The sequence below is a fragment of the Liolophura sinensis genome, chromosome 10 (genome assembly GCF_032854445.1).
Source record: "Liolophura sinensis isolate JHLJ2023 chromosome 10, CUHK_Ljap_v2, whole genome shotgun sequence".
NCBI lineage: Eukaryota > Metazoa > Mollusca > Polyplacophora > Chitonida > Chitonidae > Liolophura > Liolophura sinensis.
Genome location: NC_088304.1, coordinates 15,179,078 through 15,200,357, shown reverse-complemented (window position 1 = coordinate 15,200,357; position 21,280 = coordinate 15,179,078). Strand labels below are relative to the sequence as shown.

Below are 21,280 nucleotides of genomic sequence, written 5' to 3'. Positions count from 1 at the left end.
CATCATTGATGGCGGTTGCTGTTGTTTTTATAGTAGGCTGTGTTTTCTTCCCGTCGTGTTTTCTTTTCCTGAGAGCTTCTCTTCGGAAACGATATTCTACGTTATCAGATGTTCATGTGAGCAACATCTCTGTAAAGTAAGTACTACAGTGTTAATGATATGTTGTGTTATTGTAACGAAAACCGGATCCTTAATAGTCTAACAAGTCACATGTGGTTTTGTATTTGTCACAGTGATTTGTCTAATGTTTTTTGTTTGGGGTGGGCATGGGAAGGTTGTATTTTACGAAAGTTGTCAATATTTGACCATCTGTTAGTTGACTCATGGACGTAGAATAGAAGGAGGCACAACTATGAGGCTTCAAAGTGTTCAATGTACATGGACGACTGATGTAGCATATTCACAACAATTTTCTATCAGTGTTGATTATGAAAATTCATAATGTTTTTTATTATAATTTTTACATAAATACATATCTCCATAATTTTGATTGCAGATGTGTATCAAGTCTGCAAGCTCTAACCTCCACCTGTGCAGGCTTCATCATTATGTCCTCTTGCCCAGATATCATGACAGATAGGTAGGATACGAGTAATACAGCCAACCCACACTTTAGTACCATCATTGTAATGTTACAAAAGCCATTTTACATGTGAGAATAAAAGCTTATTATAATTGTATACACGCAACTTGACTGCTTTGGTGGTGTAATGGTTAGAGCATCTGTCTCAAAGCCAGGAGACCAATGCAGTCGCTGTGAGTTCAAGTCCAGCTCATGCTGGTTTCCTCTTTGGCCATATGTGGGAAAGTCTGTCAGCAACCTGCGGATGGTCGTGGGTTTCCCCCGGGCTCTGCCCAGTTTCCTCTCACCATAATGCTGGCCCCCGTCATATAAGTGAAATATTTTTGAGTACGGCGTAAAACACCAATCAAATAAATAAATAAATGAATCAAAGCCAGGAGGAGATGCAAGATCAAATCAAGGTTGGGTCATACCAAATACATGTACTTTACAAATCATATGGTACTTGTTGTTGCCTCTCTTATCGCTGAAAAGTGAGAGTTAAGAGCAAGGAAACAGGACTGACTGGCCCGATGTCAGTGAATGTGACAGGGTGGGGTGTCATGTCTGGTGTACTTCAGTGCCGGTATCACTTAGGTGGCATAAGAAGACATAGTATATACACACACACACCTAAAGACAGCGCGTTGTCATATAAGTGAAAAAATGTTAATTATGGTGTAAAAAACTTAACACGCACCCACACATATATAAACCCAACTCAAAATAAAGCTACCTGAATCTTGATTTTCATTCTTCATTCTGTTTTGTACCAGATGATTGTTTATCTAAAAAAAAGGGTGTAGATATCATCTAGATCATTATTAAGCGACATTAAAGAAAATAATTTAACAGAATCAAAAAACAATAGTAATGATATATGCTGTATTTATGTCATTATGTTTATTAGCCTTTAATTCTGGCTAAAAGAACATTTCATTTACATTGTGAATTCATCGTGTTTATGCACATCTGTAGTAAATGACTTCATTCTCTTGTTTACAGCCACTGGCTCTCAAACACATATGCGTGGTTTGCCTTGCCATACTTCTATTATGACATATGGGCAATGTACCAGACTCATCTGCTGTTTCACCCATATCTTGCCGAGAAGTCCACCTGGGTTTCAATCAGACATTACCTTAGTCGGAATGTGGTGATGATGGTCCACCATGTCATTATGCCTATGGTCTTCTTCCCAATCATTCTAGTAAGTTGTCATATTTTCAATTTACCTATTTCTAATAATTACAAACATGTTCATTGTAAGTAGCATTGGTTTTTTCCCCAGCTTCTTCCATCAGTTTCGTCTATCTATAATAAGTGAATAACTATGATGATCAACAAGATACACAATGTTAAAGTTCAATCTCCACCTTGGACACAGAATTTATTTATTTATTTATTTATTTATTTATTTGATTGGTGTTTTACGCCATACTCACTTATAAGACGGCGGACAGCATTATGGTGGGTGGAAACTGGGCACAGCCCGGGGGAAAACCCACGACCATGACAGGTTGCTGCCAGACCTTCCCACATACGGCCGGAGAGGAAGCCAGCCTGAGCTGGACTTGAACTCACAGCGACCGCATTGGTGAGAGACTCCTGGGTCATTATGCTGTGCTAGCGCCCTAACCAACTGAGCCACGGAGGCCCCGACACAGAATTTGTTCATACCCAACTCTCAATGTTAACAGTGGATAATACCTGGTCAACGATGATTGTAGGGTTGTTGGTACAGCCATGGGTGTTGAAGACCACTTGCCTTTCACCTTGCAAGCATATAGGTCATGTTATACCTGTCCGAGGTCAGTGGGTTAACTCAGCCCCCTCTGGTTTCCTCATTCCCAAAAACTGACTGCCATCTTAAGTATAACTTAAAACAACCATCAGTCAATTAATCAGTCAATGAACCTGAATATTTTTGACCCAAAATTTCATCCAGTTACTCCTTTTGCTGGATTCAAAAAGTTACCCTGATCTTAGTTCTTTTGTGGTTTATTTGAAAGGTAGGATGGTAGTCTACTGGAAAATGTAAGTTTCAGCATCAAAAGTAATATTTTTATGATTTTTATATTCCTAAACATCTATTAAAATAAAATGTCCATTTTTTGATCATGTTGATTTGTGTTACAGTTCTTGAGGAAAGATCAAGGAGACTATTTCATCGGAGTATTTTACATGATTGAGATCACCATACCATTCATAGCATTGTTTACATTATTGGTTCAGGTAAGCTCGTTTGTGTGATTTATTCACATTATGTATATTAGCAATAAATCTGTGTAGAAAAGGAATGGATGTGGCTTGAGGTATTGTGGGCTTTCAGTGAGTTGCTTTGAATATTATTGTGTGAGTCTGTTTCGGAATGAGATACATTCACCGAATAGTCACTAAATGTATACTTAATGGGATGAGGGTTTTTAACAAACTTTGAGGTTTGATGAATGAATTCCAGCCACTGCTAGAAGTATTACAGAAGTACATGTGTTGTATCTCAAACAATTAAGTTTGTTTTCATACATTTAAACTGTATGCGGTACCAACTTATCCTCCCTGTGGTTGGAATGACCCTGCTGAATGATAAGACGTTGCTCTTCGACAGCAGTGTTGCGGTGGCGTGAAAAAATTCTCTGTATATACAATCTTATATATGCAGTTGACATCTCTATTTTGCATAAAGTACTCATTTGGCAGGTGTGTTAGACTGCAATTTTTGGGCCCGTTTTCGTTCCAGCATTCTGGGCAACCACCCTAGCCACAACCATGTGCATGTATATCAACAATTACAGGAAGACACCAAGTTGTCTTTTCATACATGTACATGGGGGCCAGCTGAATATTCCACATGTGGAGTTAAGGCTTTTTTAACCTACTGCATTTCACTTTAAGTTTAGTGCTTTTCAACTGAAACATTTACTTGATTCTAATGGATTCATCCACCTTAACAAAAATTTTATTCATTTCTTATCAGATAGACTTAAGATTTGATATCAAAAGTATCATTTGAATGTCTTCTTGAGATTCTGAAAATGCCTTTTTACATACCAAACTTTAGGTGAAATATGCTAATCCTGATTAAACCGTGGTGCTAGGGGGTGTGTAAATTGCTACTGTTTAAGCATTCACGAGAACAGTTAGAATGAATTCCTAATTGACGTAAATTGACAAGAGGCCAGTTTTCACAAGTAACATAGGTGACCATATGCCATCACATTGTGGTCACGGCTCTGATATATTACTCTCTGTGCTGTTGTCTTTTATATAATAATTCCTGTGTAAACCGGGATTGTGCTGGTGGACTAAGCGCCCCCAAGGCCTGATCCCTTTGTATTGTTGTAATGTGTTTGTATGTTAAATCTGATGACAACAGCATTTTGAGTAATACTAGACCAGTGACATTTATTATGTTACAATCAATATCACTGCATCAATATCTCCGTGGCTCAGTTGGTTAGCATGCTAGTTCAGCGTGTTGACCCAGGAGCCTCTCACCAATGCAGTCACTGTGAATTCAAGTCCAGCTCATGCTGGCTTTCTCTCCGGATGTAGGTGGGAAGGTCTTGCAGCAATCTGCAGGTGGTCGTGGGTTCCCCGCGGGCTCTGCCCGGTTTCCTCCCACTATAATGCTGGCCACCGTCGTATAAGTGAAATATTCTTGAGTACGGCATGAACACCTGTCAAATAAATAAATAAATTAACCCTTGGGGTGGGTGGGGAGTTGTCACTTTTTAAGTATTTAGGTGAACAGTTAGAGTGAAACCCTAACTAACATGACAAGTAAATTTACAAGTCGCCTAATTTCTCTCAGTCTGGTAAAGGGTGTGAGCATTTTCCAACTACAACACTCTTCATAACTGTCCTAAGGTTACTCTCTCTGCTATACCACTGGGAAAGATTGTAACCCATTTCTACTATTTTATACTGGAACAAAGCCATAAAGTGTATGAAAAATAAGAAGATTATATAATACGGATTCTGTCTTCTCTACTTTCAGCTCAAGGTGACAGAACAAATCTACACCATCATCGCCGGTCTGCTGATGGTCATCGTCTTCTTCGTCAGTCGTATTCTTGTCTTTCCTTTCCTCTTCTGGTCATACAGCAACTATGCCAATATTGGATTCTGGGACGTGCCTGGGAGTATCCCCATCAGATGTAATGTTGGTTGTTCTCTGCTTCTCCTACCTCAGCTGTACTGGCTGGTGCTCATGGTGAAGGGGGCATATAAGGTCCTCTGTAAAAGGATGGCCTTAAGACAGGTGTCTCTGGTGTCCATAGGGAAAGCACACGGGAGTTAATAGACATAAGCCAGATAGCTGTTTTGAGTGCACTTGATCTGGATCTTCTGGCTGCAGGACAAATATAATTAACTGACTGGTTCTGTCTATGGTACTGAAAATATTGTAACCCATGGTAGTCACATACAATTCAGAAATATTGTACATTTTAAGTTCATCTCTGTGGTAAATTACTACAGATGAGCTAAATCTTAGGCTGCTACAACAGTCTTCAATGGGACGCCATAAGGTATAAAGCTCGATGATCTGAGGTCTGTTCCATTCTTCCCAGCTTAGCTTTCAGAAATACAGACCTGTACTCTTCCATCTACTAACCTGCGGTTAATGGGAAAGCTAAGCTGGGAACATGGCCAGCCAATCTCAGAGGTAAAAACACCATGTGCTTTTGCATCTCCTACATAAGACCCTTTCTGTACCACTCAAAAGAGCTATTTGGTTTTATATTGTGTCAAGTTGTGTCTGTAATTGTTATATCTTTTATTGAGAAAGAAAATTTAATATATGAAAACTGACAAGCAAATAGCTGTTTATCTTAGAACAGTGTCTTGAGGTTTGTTTTAGAGGTGGGATGACATTCTATTGGGAAAATGTTTCAGAAGCAAAAGTAATATTTTATGACCCTTTAATATTTACGTCTTAAACATGCCCTTCTTTTGGGGAATTTCTTAGGACAATTACACTATGTCTGTGTTTATTTATTTATTAATTAAGTTGATGTGTTACGCCATACTAAAAAATATTTCACTTGTACGACGACGATCAACGATATAGTCAGAGGAAACCCTGTAAAGCACGGGGGGAAACCCATGACATCCGCAGGTTGCTGCAGACCTTCCAAAGCAGCATAAGCTGGACTTGAACTCACAGAGACCACATTGGTGGGAGGCTCCTGGGTCATTGGGCCGCAGTGGCAGGCTAATCCCCTCATCCACAAGGGTTCCCGTTCCATGTTGAGATAAGGTCTGTTAGAAGGACACTGTCCATGTCATGCCAGCTTGATTTGACTGAAATAATTGGTGATAGCAACATTGCATCGCATGCAGAGAAGGGCGTTACCACATGGTGTTCACTGTTGTGTGTACAGTAGGTTTTTCATTGATTTTTTTTTTTTTTTTTTGTTTTTTTTTTTTTTTTTTACTGTTTTACGCTGTACTCAAGAATATTTCACTTATACGACGGCGGCCAGCATTATGGTGGGTGGAAACCGGGCACAGCCCGGGGGAAACCCACGACCGTCCGCAGGTTGCTGACAGACCTTCTCACGTACGGCCGGAGAGGAAGCCAGCATGAGCTGGACTTAAACTCACAGCGACTGCATTGGTGAGAGACTCCTGGGTCATTACGCTGCGCTAGCGCTTTAACCGACTGAGCCACGGAGGCCCCGGTTTTTCATTGCCAATGTAGGTTTGCAAAAGCCTGTGTGATACAACGTGTATCAGCTGATAGACAGGTTTGCACATCTTATTCACGTTTTTCAATTGTGTAGTGTAATTTGTTTTTATGAACCCAATCATGGTGTGAGACAATCCTCTCAAATATATTTATGAATGTTGGGGAATTTTTTGAAGGTCATTTTTATTTGTTGGGTCACCATGATGCTGTGATTGAAATACTGCCCATGCAGTGTTGAACCCCAATTATTCATTTCATTTTTGGTTTTGTTTTATGAAGTTTTATTTTATTTACATAGTGCTATACATTCCTTATTTTCCTGTTAATAATAAGGAAGTGTTTCTCAACAGCAATGTTCTACTGGAGAGTTATTGCTATTTTTGTTTTTTTGCTTTAATAGATAATTTTCTCTTAGCTGATATATAGTTGAATTACAAGTAAAGTGGATTAAAGATCACAGTGTAATACATTGTAACAGGAGTGTATATTTACTGTTTTAGACAAGACGAGATATTCACGTTATTGTAGTATATGAGAAATACTGAAGCCAAAATCATGTCTTGTAACATACTTGCCAAATTGCTCATGTTGTAAATGGTTATTTGGTGTATGATCTGAGATTTAATCATTAATGATATTAATATCATAAGAGGTAAAAACTGTGCTTTGTAACACTTTGATTGCATTATATTTTTTATGAAAATTTGTATCGCATAACAAGAAGGAGTTGTTATTTATACCGTTATGGTGGTGTTTGTAAAATAGGACTTTAGTTATAAAAATTCTTGTCAAACTCCTGATAGATGATTGACTTGATTAACTCAAAGTTTACGAGATCAGTCCAAGAAACTTTCGAAACACACATTTTGTACATCCCTTGCAAATGTAAAAATAGGATATACAAAATCTGGTAGATATCATTAATAAATGAATAAATACCCTACTGGTATTAATTGTTGTTATCCAGTGACATTTACATTTGTAATTATTCAAAGACTATTTTAACATACGTACATATATTTGCTGTTATTTGTTCTATTGTTTTATATATATCCATGCTAAATTAAAGTCAATATGACACATGGTATGTCCATACAGTTGCATGTGAAGCACAGATCTCAGGCATACAAAGTTATTTGTTTGCTGAAATACGCCTTTATCTGGTTATGTTGAGATATTTATGAATATGTTTTGTGTATGTTTTATTGATTTAACTCATTTATGTACATGTACATAGACGTATCAGGTATATATATATATATATATATATATATATATATATATATAACATTCATGGAATAAACCCTTGTATGTGTGTGGTATGTCTTTGAATTCCCAGAAAAAACAACATAATAATGATGCCAAAATCAGATGAAAGAGTGTGAAAATGTAAACATTGTCTTCAATTCTTTTTTTTTTTTTTTTTCGATTTATTCCTTCAGGAGAAAAGTGTATTTGAAAATATTTTTGATATGGCAGGTATGTGGGACCACCTCTTTGTAGTTTATTATATATCGTCTTTTACATCCAAACATATGCATTACATATACAACTAAAATCCAAGTTGAAAACATTTTTGAGCTGGAAAGACCAAATTCTGGTACAAATATATTTATAAAACAAGTGTTACATCTTCATTTGTAGCATTATTACCCGAAGACTATATATATATGTAAAGGTGGTCCCAAATACCCACCATACAGAAAATGCTTTCAAGTGTCGTTTTCTCTTTAAAAAAAAAAAATGGAAAACTACATTTACAGCAAACAGTTCCATCTGAATTTCATGTAATTTGTATGTTTTCTCCAGCTTCATATTCATCACGCTTATCACATTATGGCTTTTTAGGTCAGGTGGTCTTACATGAAGTTTATTGACAATCACTTTGCTGTCCATCAATAAGGAAGGCACCCTGATTTTACTCTGCAGGTAAAAACGTGTATCATGTATGGAGAAATTTGCCGCAAATTGTTGTCTTCAATTTAGGCCCAAGTGATGATTAATGGTTAAACCTGGGACTATTATATACGGTACATAATAGTCCCAGGTTAAACGTATGAAACAGCGCTTCTGATTATGATGGTTAAACGTGTGAAATTGCCCTACTGATCAATGGTTAAATGTCTGAAATAGCCCTACTGACTAATAGTTACTTTCATGTAGGTTCTTTTGCATGGTTAAACGTCTTAAAACATCCCTTCTGCTTCTGAAATTACACGTATTTAACTGCGCATGAAAGACTTCAATGCATGCAAGTCCGCAATTTATTTTCATTTGTTATGTTTTTGCAGTTTTTTTTTTTTTTTTTTTATGTGCATGCACTAGATTCTCGAAAACAACAGAAATTGGTCAAATTTTGTGTTAAACTGCATATGGACAGTCCGACCTATTTACTACTACAGCCGGTACATAACTAGGTCAAGCTCAGCGTGACTTCTAGTCTATGCCCAATGCGCCGACGACGGTTAAGGCAAAGGTGTAGCTGATTTGACATGTAATAGCAGGTAAGTTGATTAGGCTTGTACAGACAGGTTGAAATTCATTAAATTCTGAACGGTTCACTTAATTGCGCTTAATAACATGTGCAGACCTACACGTGTACAAGCCGGCATCTGTGACAGGGTGCGACTGGGTGCCCAGTTATCGAGACTCCTGGACTGTTGCATGATTTACACAGGCCGTGTGCCTATCAAGAGAACACAAACACACACACACACACACATATATATATATAGGATACGTATATTTACACGTACATGTTTTACCTGCTTTCATAAAGCACGCCTATGCACTGTACGTAAACATTTAAGCTAGTGTCTGTAGGCCTATACATTCACCTACAATACTGTAAGACATACACAATTTACGTAGGTTTTACCTATTTTAGGGCTATATGTAGGTCTTTCAAGTCTACATCAGAAACCATATAGCTTCTGAATAAGCTATATAGCCCTAACAACTGTTTCGTGACTAGAATCACGGACTGACAGACGAGATGTAAAACTGTATGCCTTCTCAACTGTCTTACTAATGAATACATTAAGTAGGGGTAATGTACGTGGAACCACGGGTAATTATGAACACCCTGGATATTTCAGCGCCGGTACAGCGCCATCTATGTTGCTGTGATGTACCTGTAGGCGACACCCACTCCTCCTCATTTGCCAAGAAAGTGAAGATTTATAGGCCCTTCACGGCATACCAGCTTAAAAAAGACCTACATAAAAGACCTAAGAAGACATGTGTGAGTGAGTGCTTGGGGTTTAATGTCGTATTTAACAGTTTTTCGGTCATCTGACGAAGGAATCCTCAAGAGTGCTTGTCATGTGCCTCCTTGTTGCAGGGCGGATTTCCACCGCTCTTTTATCTAGTGCTGCTTCACTAAGACGCCTTACCGAAGGCCTGAGCCATTATACTGATACGGGTCAACCAGTAGTTACACTATCCCCTTCGTGCTAAACTATGATGCTAGTGATATTCTACAAGGTGTCTATAAACCTTGAGCACGGGCATCTTGATCGATCAGACTGCTGCTAGGTCAAGTTAGGGATGTTCATATTAGTTCTCATAATTTGCATAGATTAAAAGGTGTTACATTTTAGTAACTATTAGGCTACCGGTACGGTTTTTTTGCAATTGGGATAATATACACACACTTATGGGGTTCTCAGTTGTCCATTACAGAATTACACATGACCCAATTTCCGTAGCTAACCACTACTTTCTTTCACGTTAGGCTACTTGGGTTCTTAGCAATAAGCTGGGTCATTATGTATCGAACAGATGTGGTGTCTTGGCCTCTATTCATTATGCTGGTAGCATACAGTGTTGTACTTACTAAGCTAAAAACAAAACAGGGTTAAAACACAATCTATGTGGAAGTAAAATCAGAGAGGGCACTATTTGTTGTTGGCCCCCACATTATGTGTGCTAGGCCAGTCACTGGTAACATCGCGTCGGCCTACAGGTCTGCTATTGCAAAGGTGAAAATGTATCGAATCAAACGTAAGTGTATTAAATCAGCATCACCATATGTATCATTCCATTCAGAATTCAGACGTTTATTACTTTCAGGAAAAGGCATGGCAAGGAATCTTTTGGAACAAAGATCCTATTTATAATAAAATGTAACTTAACCAGTGAAAGAAATGAACACTCTTTTAAAAGGCTATACCGGAGAAGTTTGGCAAAAACTGCACAGGCTATTCGCTAATTGAATTAATTTTTTTTTTGTTTAGCAAGAATACCTCAAATTATTGCCTTTCAGTAAATATCAGACTAGTACTATAGTGTTAAAGTGGTTCTAAAATTTTAAGAAGTTATAATGCAACCCACATAATAAATATTATAAACTTTGTTACCGCTTTTGAATGGGAACACTGCACAGAAAATGGCTTATAGTTTATGTAAGGTTATTATTTAGGCTATGGGGAGGGGCAGCGTAATGACCCAGGAACCTCTCAACAATTTCCCTTTCGCCGACTTTAACATCTCAAAAATGCCACTTTTGCCAACTCTGTTATTTCGGTGGCTCCTGGCACCCAATGGCAATGCTTCAGTTAACCCACAATGTAGGGTCAACATACATGTAGTGAAAGGTTTGTTCACGGGTGGTGTAAATCAAGCAACTTAGCATGGGTACAATTCTGTTAACACTTTAATTTACTGACCAAAAATCTCTCACTCTTGCTATATAAAGGTAGCTAACTATCAACATGGTCACTCCAAAAATGGCAGCTTCACAGACACGACTTGAGTTTGTTCCAACACGGAGAGGCAGACAGGCTGTTATGTATGGCGGTTACAAATACCGGGTCACACGAAAGAAAGAAAACTGGATAGCACGGAAATGATCAATTGCCGGATGTCGTGCAAGTTGATGTACAACAGACAACATTCTTTCATATGTCAGCCAACAAGAGCACAAACATGACTCCAGTGCATTTAGTCGACAGTTTGATGAAGTGAAAATATGTATGCAGAAGAGAGCAAGAGAAGAATTAACACCGATGCCGACCATTTATGACGATGAACTGACTAAACTCCACAGTGCTGAACCGCATGAAAGTGCGAATTTTCAGACTTTTTACAGCATCAAAACGGGGCTTTGTAAACAACGCCGGAAAATCTTGTAACTTAAATAAATATTAGTAATTTAAATATACCTCCTAAATATACCTCCTGCATAGAACCCCTCTGTGTTTATCTGATTTAATCTGGATAATCGTTCTATTGTGATATGTCTTCCCTGTTTCTTCCCACTATAATGCTGACCGCCGTCGTATAAGTAAAATATTCTTGAGTACGGCGTAAAACACCAATCAAATAAATGAATAAATAAATATTTCAGCTATGTGAAAACTTGGCTGGATTTGCACTGATCATTCTTTTTTAGAGAATATCTTTGTTATAGCCTTTGTCTAAATCACATACATCTTTCTTTGAAAAATGCAATTTGGTTCTGGAATATCATTCCTTTTTCTCCGTAGAAATCTCGACGGAAAATATCGCTGTTTATTTGAGTGCCTGAACGTGCTAGACCGGAAACACGCGGAAATCCACAAAAGGCAGCAATTTCATAGATAAAGGGGTAAGTTTATAGACAAGCATTGATCTGGAGAGTGAGTGGATTCACTGATTATATTTGCACATATGAGGAATGTTAGATTGTTGTCGTATTTTATTAGTAGCATATTGGAAGAGTATGTTGTGAACAAAGTGTCGAAATATTGATCCAAGAAGTTATCGACAGTGTCGAAGTAACCGTTCTCCTGTATTGGGGACACCCGTTGCCGGGTATAATTAGAATGCTAGCACAGCACGATGACGCAGGAGCCTCTCATCAATGCGGTCACTGTGAGTTCAAGCTCAACTCTTGCTGGTTTCCTCGCCTGTGATATGTGGGGAAGTCTGCTGTAACCTGCCGGTGGTTTTGGGGTTTCCCCGAGCTCTGCATGGTTTAATCCCACTGTAGTGCTGGCCGCTGTCGTGTAAGTGAAACACCAGTAAATGAATAAATAAATTCCTCCTAAATATTATTGAAGGAAGTGGGCAGAAATCTTGATATTCCTGATTATTTGTAGGATGAATTCCCGTACAGACAACTCGGGAACAAGCCCGCCGCTCTATTTGGTGACGCCAGTCATAGATAGTAGGCCGATGAAACTTCTCACGGGATTTGATGTCTTCCTCAAACTGGAAAATCTTCAACCCCCGGGGTCCTTCAAGTGCAGGGGGATAAGTCATCAGTGTAAAAAGGTGAGGCTGTAATCAACAAAACCCACTTTAACAGTAAAGGAAAAGATTGGTCTAATTTACCGAAAACGATGAAGTCGAACCAAGCAATGCACACTTTTGCTCTTTTCTGTAATGCGTCACAGTGTCTGTGTACATGACGTCTTGTTGTATGTATGTGTGAGGTTTTACGTCGCACTTAACTTAATCTGTCAGATATATGAAGACGAAGAGTCAATAGATGTGTGTACATATAAGCCTACTGTGTTGTGGCAGAGCGAACCCATGCTGCCAGAGTGCTTCCGCTACTGATGTATCGTGCGGAAGACACAAGACAAGAAACCCCACCCAGTCACATTATACTGACTTTTCTTGCTCTAACCTCTCAGTACAAGTGAGGTAGAAACAAGTACCATTTTTAAAATCTTTGCTATGATCCGATCCGGAGTTGAGATCCTATCATTTTGCCGGCCTCCCGACTTCGAGTGAGTGAGTGAGTCAGTGTTTGGCGTTTAATGTCGTATTTAACAATTTTTCAGTCATATGATGACGAAGGAATACTTAGAGTGTATATAATGTGCCTCCTTGTTGCAGGACGAGTTTCCACTGCTCTTTTATCTGGTACTGCTTCACTGAAAGCAAGTAAGTGGCCCCACCCGAGCCATTTTATACTGATACGGGTCAACCAGTCGTTACACTATCCTCTTAATGCTGAACGCCGAGCGAGGAAGTTATAACTTCCTCTTTTAAGGACTTAGGTGTGACCCGAGACAGGATTGACCCTGGATCTAACGCCCCCGAAGCGGACGTCCCGACCTCGAGGCGGACGCTCTGACTATTAGGCCACCGAAGCGGCCTACACTGCGCTTGTAAAGGAAAGATGTGGTACTCATTTACAGCAGAGAATTCTGTGTTGTTGCTGTTAAACAGAACCCTTTCTTCCTACATTGTGCTGTTAATTCACACAAAACTGCATATTACATCTATGGTTGCATGTCGTCAAAAAGATAGTCCATTTACGGAATATTACGGAACTTTACGGAAGTTCACAACACAACACCAACAAACAGAGTGAAGACTATGAGCCCCAAGTGGGGAAACGTCTAAAATCTGAGTTCAACTATCGTAATTCACGGATAGATTAGCTGATTAGTTTAAGATTGTCTCCCATGATTCCTTTCGCCTGGTGGTGACCTGCGAGATTCGTGCTTTATTTCAAACTGTTCCTCCGCCTCACATACTGACGGTTAGACAGCACAGCGCATTTGGCCACAGACCCCCATTAGTTTTCCATAAGCGACAATGTTAACGTGTAGCGCTGTAGCTCAGTCCCAAACATTCCGAGGCCAATAAGCTGTGGTGCATACCTGGCCCAGCCTGTGAGAAAGAAGCTGTAAAAATCTTGACATAGATTGACCGTCAAAATCTGGACCTTTCCATGCCGGCAGCTGGGAGGGGTGCCTAGCAACGCCAAGGGGACGTCACTCGCAGCCTCATCACCATCTGTCTCCTTGTGTCCTCTCGCCCAGAATTTCAAACTTTCACCATTAAAACTCATACCTGCCCAAAGCTTAGACAATTTCCATCATTTTGATACCAAGCATGCACCTGTACACCAAAAACGGCAGGCTGGCAGCAAAAAAAGACTTTACACCCTAAAATACACAGAACTACAATCGTCTTCTTGGAGAAGTTTCCGTTGACGTTCCAAGGTATATGATTGATCTTATTTTGGTGGGCTTCCCTGTTCTGTTTTCTCTTCTCATGTGTCTCGTTTCTATTGTAATACGGTGTTATCCTGTAGAACATCAGTTGGGTCTTTGATCTGTAGAGCTGCGTCAAAGTGTGCGAAAAACCTACCATATTAAAATTTCCTTGAATGTATTACACGTATTCAGTTGTTTTTTTTTACGCCAAAATCAAAAGTATTTCTACTATGATGGTCATCTCTATGGGTGGAGAAAAAGCGGAGAAACCATTCATGGGTAAATTAAATTGAACTATGTGTGAAGAAATGAATTTCTATTTCCGTTTCACCACAGGCAAAAGAAAGAGGTTGCAAGACGATAGTATGTGCTTCCGGCGGAAATGCTGGTCTAGCAGCGGCATATTCTGCGCAGGCGCTGAAGATACCCGCACGAATCGTACTTCCTAAAAGTACCCCGAATTTTGTAGCGGACAAGCTTCGGACTTATTATGTAAGTTTATCAGATTTGTATTTCTCCTAAATCGTGTGTAACCTTCATGTATGTGTTATTGTGTGTTGAATTCATAAAGTTTTAAAATCCACGTCAACTGACGTTTTTTTCAGTGAACGAACGGACGCACGGTTCTAAAGGTATACTTTTTTGTACATTTCAATTGGGTTATATGGCTTGAATTGTTTGTTGAAATTTTCGTCTCATAAAAACGACATGCTTGGTCGTATTTAAATTTGATTTTGACATCTTTTGACATCTACACCTGTATCATCAATGAACAACGTTGTTTTTGAAACTATAGGGTTCATATACTTGTGACACCTCTCTTTACCTGTTCATATCACAGGGTGCTGAAGTTGAAATCCATGGAGAAGTGTGGGACGAAGCCAACTCGTATGCACTCAAACTCTGCGAGCAACCAGGTAATTGATAGCCCGCGTATGTTAGTATCTTAATCCTCAAAGAACCTTACATACACGCGCATGTCTACTTTCTCTGAAACCAGAGCTTCACGCGACACATCCTTATTGAAAAGCCAATATTCCGTTCCTATGTTTTCAAGGCACGCAAGCTGCTGGCGAAAAAGTATAGTGCAGAGTTTAAACGTTGTAAGCTGTTAGGTTTTGACAAACAGCGAGCTTACCTGTGAGTTTTTAATTATTTCCTTTCTTTGTAGGTTTTGTATATGTCCATCCATTTGACAACAAAGACGTATGGTAAGACCTTTGTATTGTGTTCAATATTCGTCTTAACACTAATCATATTTCCTCACATTGAATGCGGTGTCTAATGACACGCTAACGTTCCTAGATGTGTTTCTATTCAATATAGTACACATGCAATCGCCATGTTGGATTGATAAACAGTTGCAGTCAGAGCGCAACTAAGATACATGAGGGTGATTATACACTAGCATGGTACAGGCTTTGATTTAATTCATTTTGCCTAGAAGATTTCTCTTTGTCTACCATCATCAGCAAAAACTGTTGGCATGCTCCCTTTGAGGAAGCCGTCCTAATCTCTTTTTATATACTTTCTGACTTCTTTGGTTGTTTGTGCTGAACGTTATTGTGGAAATTGGTATTAGCTTTGAAGACTATACTTCACATTGTTGCACAGAATTCAGGGCTTTGTGGTGAAGCCTGCTGAAGCACTGTAGAGGTGTAGTTCCTACATGGAGAGATCTGTTCTACAATACATTGATATGTGGACTAAATTTCGTCAGTTTTTCTATTTTTTTTGGCGGGGAATTCCTGCTTTGATATACGATGTGAGTATGTTGGTGGGAGGCGGCGCTTCTACCCATCTGGCTGAAAAAGCTTTTAAACACATCGGGATGCATTTAAACACCACGACCATACTGGTAAGGAGTTAGTAGTTTTGAAAGTAAAGCACTTATGGGCGCTCGGGGTGGCCATTAAAAGAATAATGCACGATCGCTTCATCAAATTCTCACAACACGGAAAAATCAAATCCGCAATCATTACTGTAAAAATTGGGTCCCCCGGGATCAGCACGATTACCTTCCAACGTAATGCTGAACAGGGTCATCTTAGTGAAATATTCTTGAGTACCGCGTAAAACAGCAATAAATTAAGTAATAAAGATCTAATTAGAGAAATTCTTTTTTCCATTTATAGGGAAGGTCATACAAGTATGATAAAGGAATCAGCAGAGCAGCTCTCACGACGGCCGGATGTGGTCATTCTGTCCGTGGGGGTGGTGGTTTGTTGTGTGGGGTGGCCCAGGGGATGAACGAGGTGGGGTGGGGCGAGGTACCCTTACTCTGTATGGAAACGATCGGTGTAGACAGTTTTAACCAGAGCGTCAAGGCAGGGCACCTAGTCACCCTTTCCACCATTACAAGGTTGGTTGGTTGTTTTGTGTTCGTATGTTTGCTTGGTGTTTAATGTCGCGCTTAACTTCATCATTTATGGTACGTGTAACATCCTGATAGTGTCTTCTCTTTGATAGCGGGTCACCAGTGAAATATCGCTTTCCTTTAAGTTACCATACGGCCGGCACTGCTTTCGTCTTAAGAGAACTAGAAAGCTCTCTTGAATGGCAGCCACCAATTACGGTCTCTCGGAGTGGAATAAATGCTCCTATGCGGAGTCGAGCCGGAAGGAAAGGTGGAAGATTGTGGCATAACTGCCCCATTGCGGTCTCTGTATTTGGGAGTAACTGCTTCATTTCTGTCTCTGCATTGGAGATTTTGGCACTTGGTTAACTCTCAGTTTCTGTTTTAGTGTGGCACTCTGTCTGGCCGCCAAGACACCGTGTGAGAGGAGTCTTCAGTATTCCCAGGAACGACCCCTCATCTCGGAAGTTGTAGAGGACCGGGATGCTATCAGCGCATGTCTGAGATTCGCAGGTATTGTTATGGCTAGTGATACAAAAATTGGCATTTTCCTGTCCTATAACATTAGGATGACAATTTCGTTCGCCCTTCCTGTTTTGTACGAAGATCAAAACGGTTTCCTGTCTGGTTGACATTTTACGTTATTTTCCTGCATGGACAGCTATATACCAGTAGGTCCTGCACATGGAGTGTACATATGTCATAGCATTTGTTACATCCTCTGTGTTATGTGACGATTTCAATCAATGTCACAAGTTATTACTGCCAAAACTAACCCGGGGATAGGGGCGGTATATGCATCGTGTTGAATTAGATCGCTTTATATATGAATAGCTGCACTCAAAGCACAACTGAAATACATTTTTTATTATTGACAACTTATATACTAGCATGGTATGCGATTTAAATACTGATTTCACCTATTCGCCTACCTTGCATGTTTCCAACATCATTGAAAACAGTTGATTCTTTCTCAGTCCATGGTTCCGTCCTCATTTCGCACTACATATACTTTCTTAGATCCTTGGTGACTTGTGTTAAAACTTGTTTTGGAATTGGTCTTGCGATTAGTGACCTTCAACGCCCATTTTGATTGACGGCTGGTATACGTATACGTCTTTTGCGAAACATAGATTCACAATTTTTGAAAGACACTATGCGCTGCACTACGGGGGCCTCCGTGGACTGGTGGTTAGCGCAGCTCATTGACCCAGGAGCCCCTCACAAATGCGATCGCTGTGAGTACAGCTCATGCTGGCTTTCTCCGTAACCTGCGGATGGTCGAGGATTTCCTCCGGGCTCTGCCCGGCTTCATCCTATCATAATACTTGCTGCCGTCGTACATAAGTGAAATATTCTCGAGTACGGCGTAAAACACCTATCTAGTATTTTTTTTTATTGTTTAAATTTAGACAATCGCGTGAAGAGCGTCACCCGTTTCACAGCAAAGCTAAAATGGCGCAAGGAGTTAGCTCCCCTTGTTCGACAATATTTCACTGCCTGGCCATAATAACATGGCAAACGCAATGCAGAAACTGAATTTCTGAACTCCTGCCTCTAGAATGCAGACTGAGTAATTGAATGACTGAACACCACTTCGGTAGTAGACCTAATGTAATCAAGGCGCGGCGAGCACTGGTTGAAATTCAAAATCATCGTATTTTGTCCGCGCCTCAGTTGTGACCGCGCCTCAATGTTAATATATTAAGACTGATTTAAGTGGCCACGGATCTTATAATCTCGCCGTTACAAAAATAAGGCGAGGTATTGAGTCACACAGTCTTCACATCACCTTTATGAAACTTGGTGGGAATGATGAACATGATTTGGACAATTACTTATTTTAATTATAAATTAGGAATGTTTGCATTTTTATTCAAATTATCAGGTTTTGGACTTAACCATTTTATCCACGCAAGTACTATAGTAGGCCAGGGTAATGTTTTTGTTGGGTCAGCTGTTGCCACAGTTTTTATACCATCTTGCTGAGACTTGGTAGGGACGATGGGCATGCTTTGAAGACTTCATGAAATAAATAATTTTAAATAATTAGTTTGTATTTTTATTCAAATTATCAGGTTTTTGACTTTGCCATTTTATCTTAGCCAGTGCTATTCAATTTTGTTGGGTAGGCTAATGTTTTATGTTTGGGTCAGATATTCCAACAGTTTTCTTTACGAAGCTTGGTGGGGATGATGAACAGAATTTGGGGATTTACCCATTTTGAATAATTGGGGATATTTGTATTTTTAGCCGTTATGAAGTAAGCTTTTTGTGTGTGTGGGGGGGGGGGGGGTACCTGTTGTCAACACGAATTTAAATGTCCTGTCAACTTAGGCTGCCATTTGAACTGAAGCTGTTACCGACGATCTTTTGGGTTTCACATAACCCTTTTTTATAAAAAGGATCTAGAAACGACTGAAATCCAGTCCAAAATCGTTGGCCTTGTCCTTTTTACAGAGACTTTGTCATCACGTAAAACTCGTCGAATATGAATATTAGTGGCAACTGGACCTGGTCGTAAGAAAGGGCTAGTAAATGTGAACGCACGCAACCTATTAAAGTAATAGAAGACACTGCATGCGAGAGAGCAAATCTTCTCTCTGTTCTGTCTATCGATAGACAAGAATTGTCCAGTCGTTCATCCATATTTCTACATAACGTTTCCCTTAAAGTTACTGACAGACACACAGACACCTGCAAAAACAATCACCTGGCGGAGTTAGTGATTATTGTGGCATGTTTTCTTCGTTGCAGACGATCACCGAATGATGGTAGAACCTGCGTGTGGCGCAGCATTGGCAGCCATTTACAGTAACGTTATCCCCAAACTGCAGGGGGAGGGCAGGTTGGGAGAGGTCAAGTCAGCGCTGGTCATCGTGTGCGGAGGGTCATCGGTCAGCGGGGAACTGCTACAGAAGTGGAAGAAAGACTTCTGTTTGTAACTCAAATTGTACAGCCGAAATTTTTGACACATGCATTAAAAGAGCACAGGAGCCTTGTGAATATTGCAAAGCAAAATGCCGGTGTATTGATGACCAGTGCTATTATATGAATTTGTATGATGTATGAATAAAATATTTGAAATCTTCACGAACTGAAGAACGAATGTTTTCCAGCATATTCTTGGCATGTACGCGAATCTTCACATGCTTTTACACAAAGGTTTTAAACAAAGGTATTGTCAGTTAGTTATTTTTTTGATTGGTATTTTACGCCATACTCAAGAATATTTCACTTACACAACGGCGGCCAGCATTATGGTGGGAGGAAACCGGGCACAGCCCGGCGGAAACCCCCGACCATCCGCAGGTTGATGACAAACCTTCCCACGTACGGCCAGAGAGGAAGCCAGCATGAGCTGAACGCTGCACTAGCGCGCTAACCAACTGAGCCCAAGAAAAGACAAGGCTAGACCAAATGTATATGCATCAATATAGTATCCCACAGGAAGTTTACAAAGCATAACTTTTTTCTGTTATGTTGTACAACCAAGATATCGCAGTTTAAAGTAAGCAAGTTAGCGCACATTGAGACAAGCGAATGCGATCCGTTTTAACCAATCAGGCGCGAGTTATTTCTATAACCCGAGGACGCAGCTGTTTCCGCTTACGTAACCCGAACCTTATCGGTTTCCGTCTAGGTTGTATTATACGTCGTCTTTTTAAGCCATGTCCAGACTACAGATGCACAACCCATTCCACAACACAACTCTTTAATGACATGAGTTAAGGGTGAGTGAGTGAGTGAAAGTTTTATCGTCGCTTTCAACAATATTTCAGTTTTATCACGACAATAAAACGTCAAGATCTACGACGGATAAGTCATTTACTAGTCAGTCAAAAAAGGACATCAGAAGTCACATAACAAACACAGACGGTAGTTTAAAATCACAGCTTTCCTGCCATACCAATGGTAGAGAGAAAATCAAAAATAGTATCACTTTCTACAGAACTGAAAAGTTCTGCAAGAGAGCTCACGTGATAAAAGGAATCTCGCGCAGGAGCAAAGTCGCCACAGTCAAGCAATATGTGCTTGACTATGAACCGTTGATCACAAGCAAAACAATGAGGAGCATCTTCTCCTTTCAACAAATACCCATGCGTAGCACGTGTGTGACCGATACGACACCTCCTCAAAATGCAAGAGCGGAGACGATGCCGTGAAAGCATGAATTGAAATCAGTGTTTAAAACCTTCAAACGCACACACAAATTGAACAAGAAATTCACTCCAATCTTACCTGCTGTCATTGGGAATCTGTAACACAAATCATAGTTTTGCAGTGACGTCATAGCTGCTCTAAGCCAGTCATCAGCAGACTCCTTGGTCACGTGATTAAAGTATTGGGGTGGATAAAGGTGAATTTAACCCAGGTGAGACACCCAATGACAAAGATTTTAGTATCAAAATAAAGAAAAAATATAGCTTGTAGGTAAGTTTTTTCCTCGAAAAGTAATCAGGATGTCCTGAAACACCTTGAAATTTAATAATCTATCAGCATTTTGCCCATTTGGCTCCATGTTATTTATCACCTTCTGCTCCTTGCCAGGAACCACGAATTACACTCCACTTTGCCTTGTTGGCATTTGAACACATTTTGGTTGACGCGCCGTCATCACCAACATGAGTTTTAAGGATAAATGTATCTTGTTTTTTTTATTTATTACTCGGCTTGCGTGAGAGAGAAACCATTTTGGGCATTTTTAAATTTCCATTGCACTACTG

At 39.8% G+C, this 21,280-nt stretch overlaps 2 protein-coding genes across 2 annotated transcripts; both read left to right on the top strand.

Moving 5' to 3' along the window:
* Positions 1 to 9: 9 nt before the first annotated feature.
* On the top strand, positions 10 to 4,920 carry LOC135477185 (ceramide synthase-like). The gene is made up of 5 exons (XM_064757340.1): positions 10 to 136; positions 497 to 580; positions 1,568 to 1,772; positions 2,702 to 2,797; positions 4,563 to 4,920. Exons 2-5 carry the CDS (start codon positions 549 to 551, stop codon positions 4,863 to 4,865), a joined length of 636 nt encoding a protein of 211 aa, XP_064613410.1. The 5' UTR covers positions 10 to 136; positions 497 to 548; the 3' UTR covers positions 4,866 to 4,920.
* A 3,747-nt stretch (positions 4,921 to 8,667) lies between these two features.
* On the top strand, positions 8,668 to 19,640 carry LOC135476789 (serine dehydratase-like). The gene is given in 10 exon segments (XM_064756921.1): positions 8,668 to 8,761; positions 11,747 to 11,847; positions 12,341 to 12,515; positions 14,534 to 14,689; positions 15,039 to 15,114; positions 15,369 to 15,408; positions 16,333 to 16,403; positions 16,406 to 16,559; positions 16,942 to 17,066; positions 19,311 to 19,640. Coding segments are annotated over 8 exon segments (984 nt in total). The 5' UTR covers positions 8,668 to 8,761; positions 11,747 to 11,847; position 12,341; the 3' UTR covers positions 19,499 to 19,640.
* Positions 19,641 to 21,280: the final 1,640 nt, after the last annotated feature.

Excerpts from the sequence above, each read along its gene's own strand:
- LOC135477185 (XM_064757340.1), top strand. The coding sequence starts at position 549 with ATGTCCTCTTGCCCAGATATCATGACAGATAG. Across the intron at positions 1,773-2,701 it reads TCTTCTTCCCAATCATTCTA|TTCTTGAGGAAAGATCAAGG; the intron begins GTAAGTTGTCAT and ends TTTGTGTTACAG. Across the intron at positions 2,798-4,562 it reads TGTTTACATTATTGGTTCAG|CTCAAGGTGACAGAACAAAT; the intron begins GTAAGCTCGTTT and ends CTCTACTTTCAG.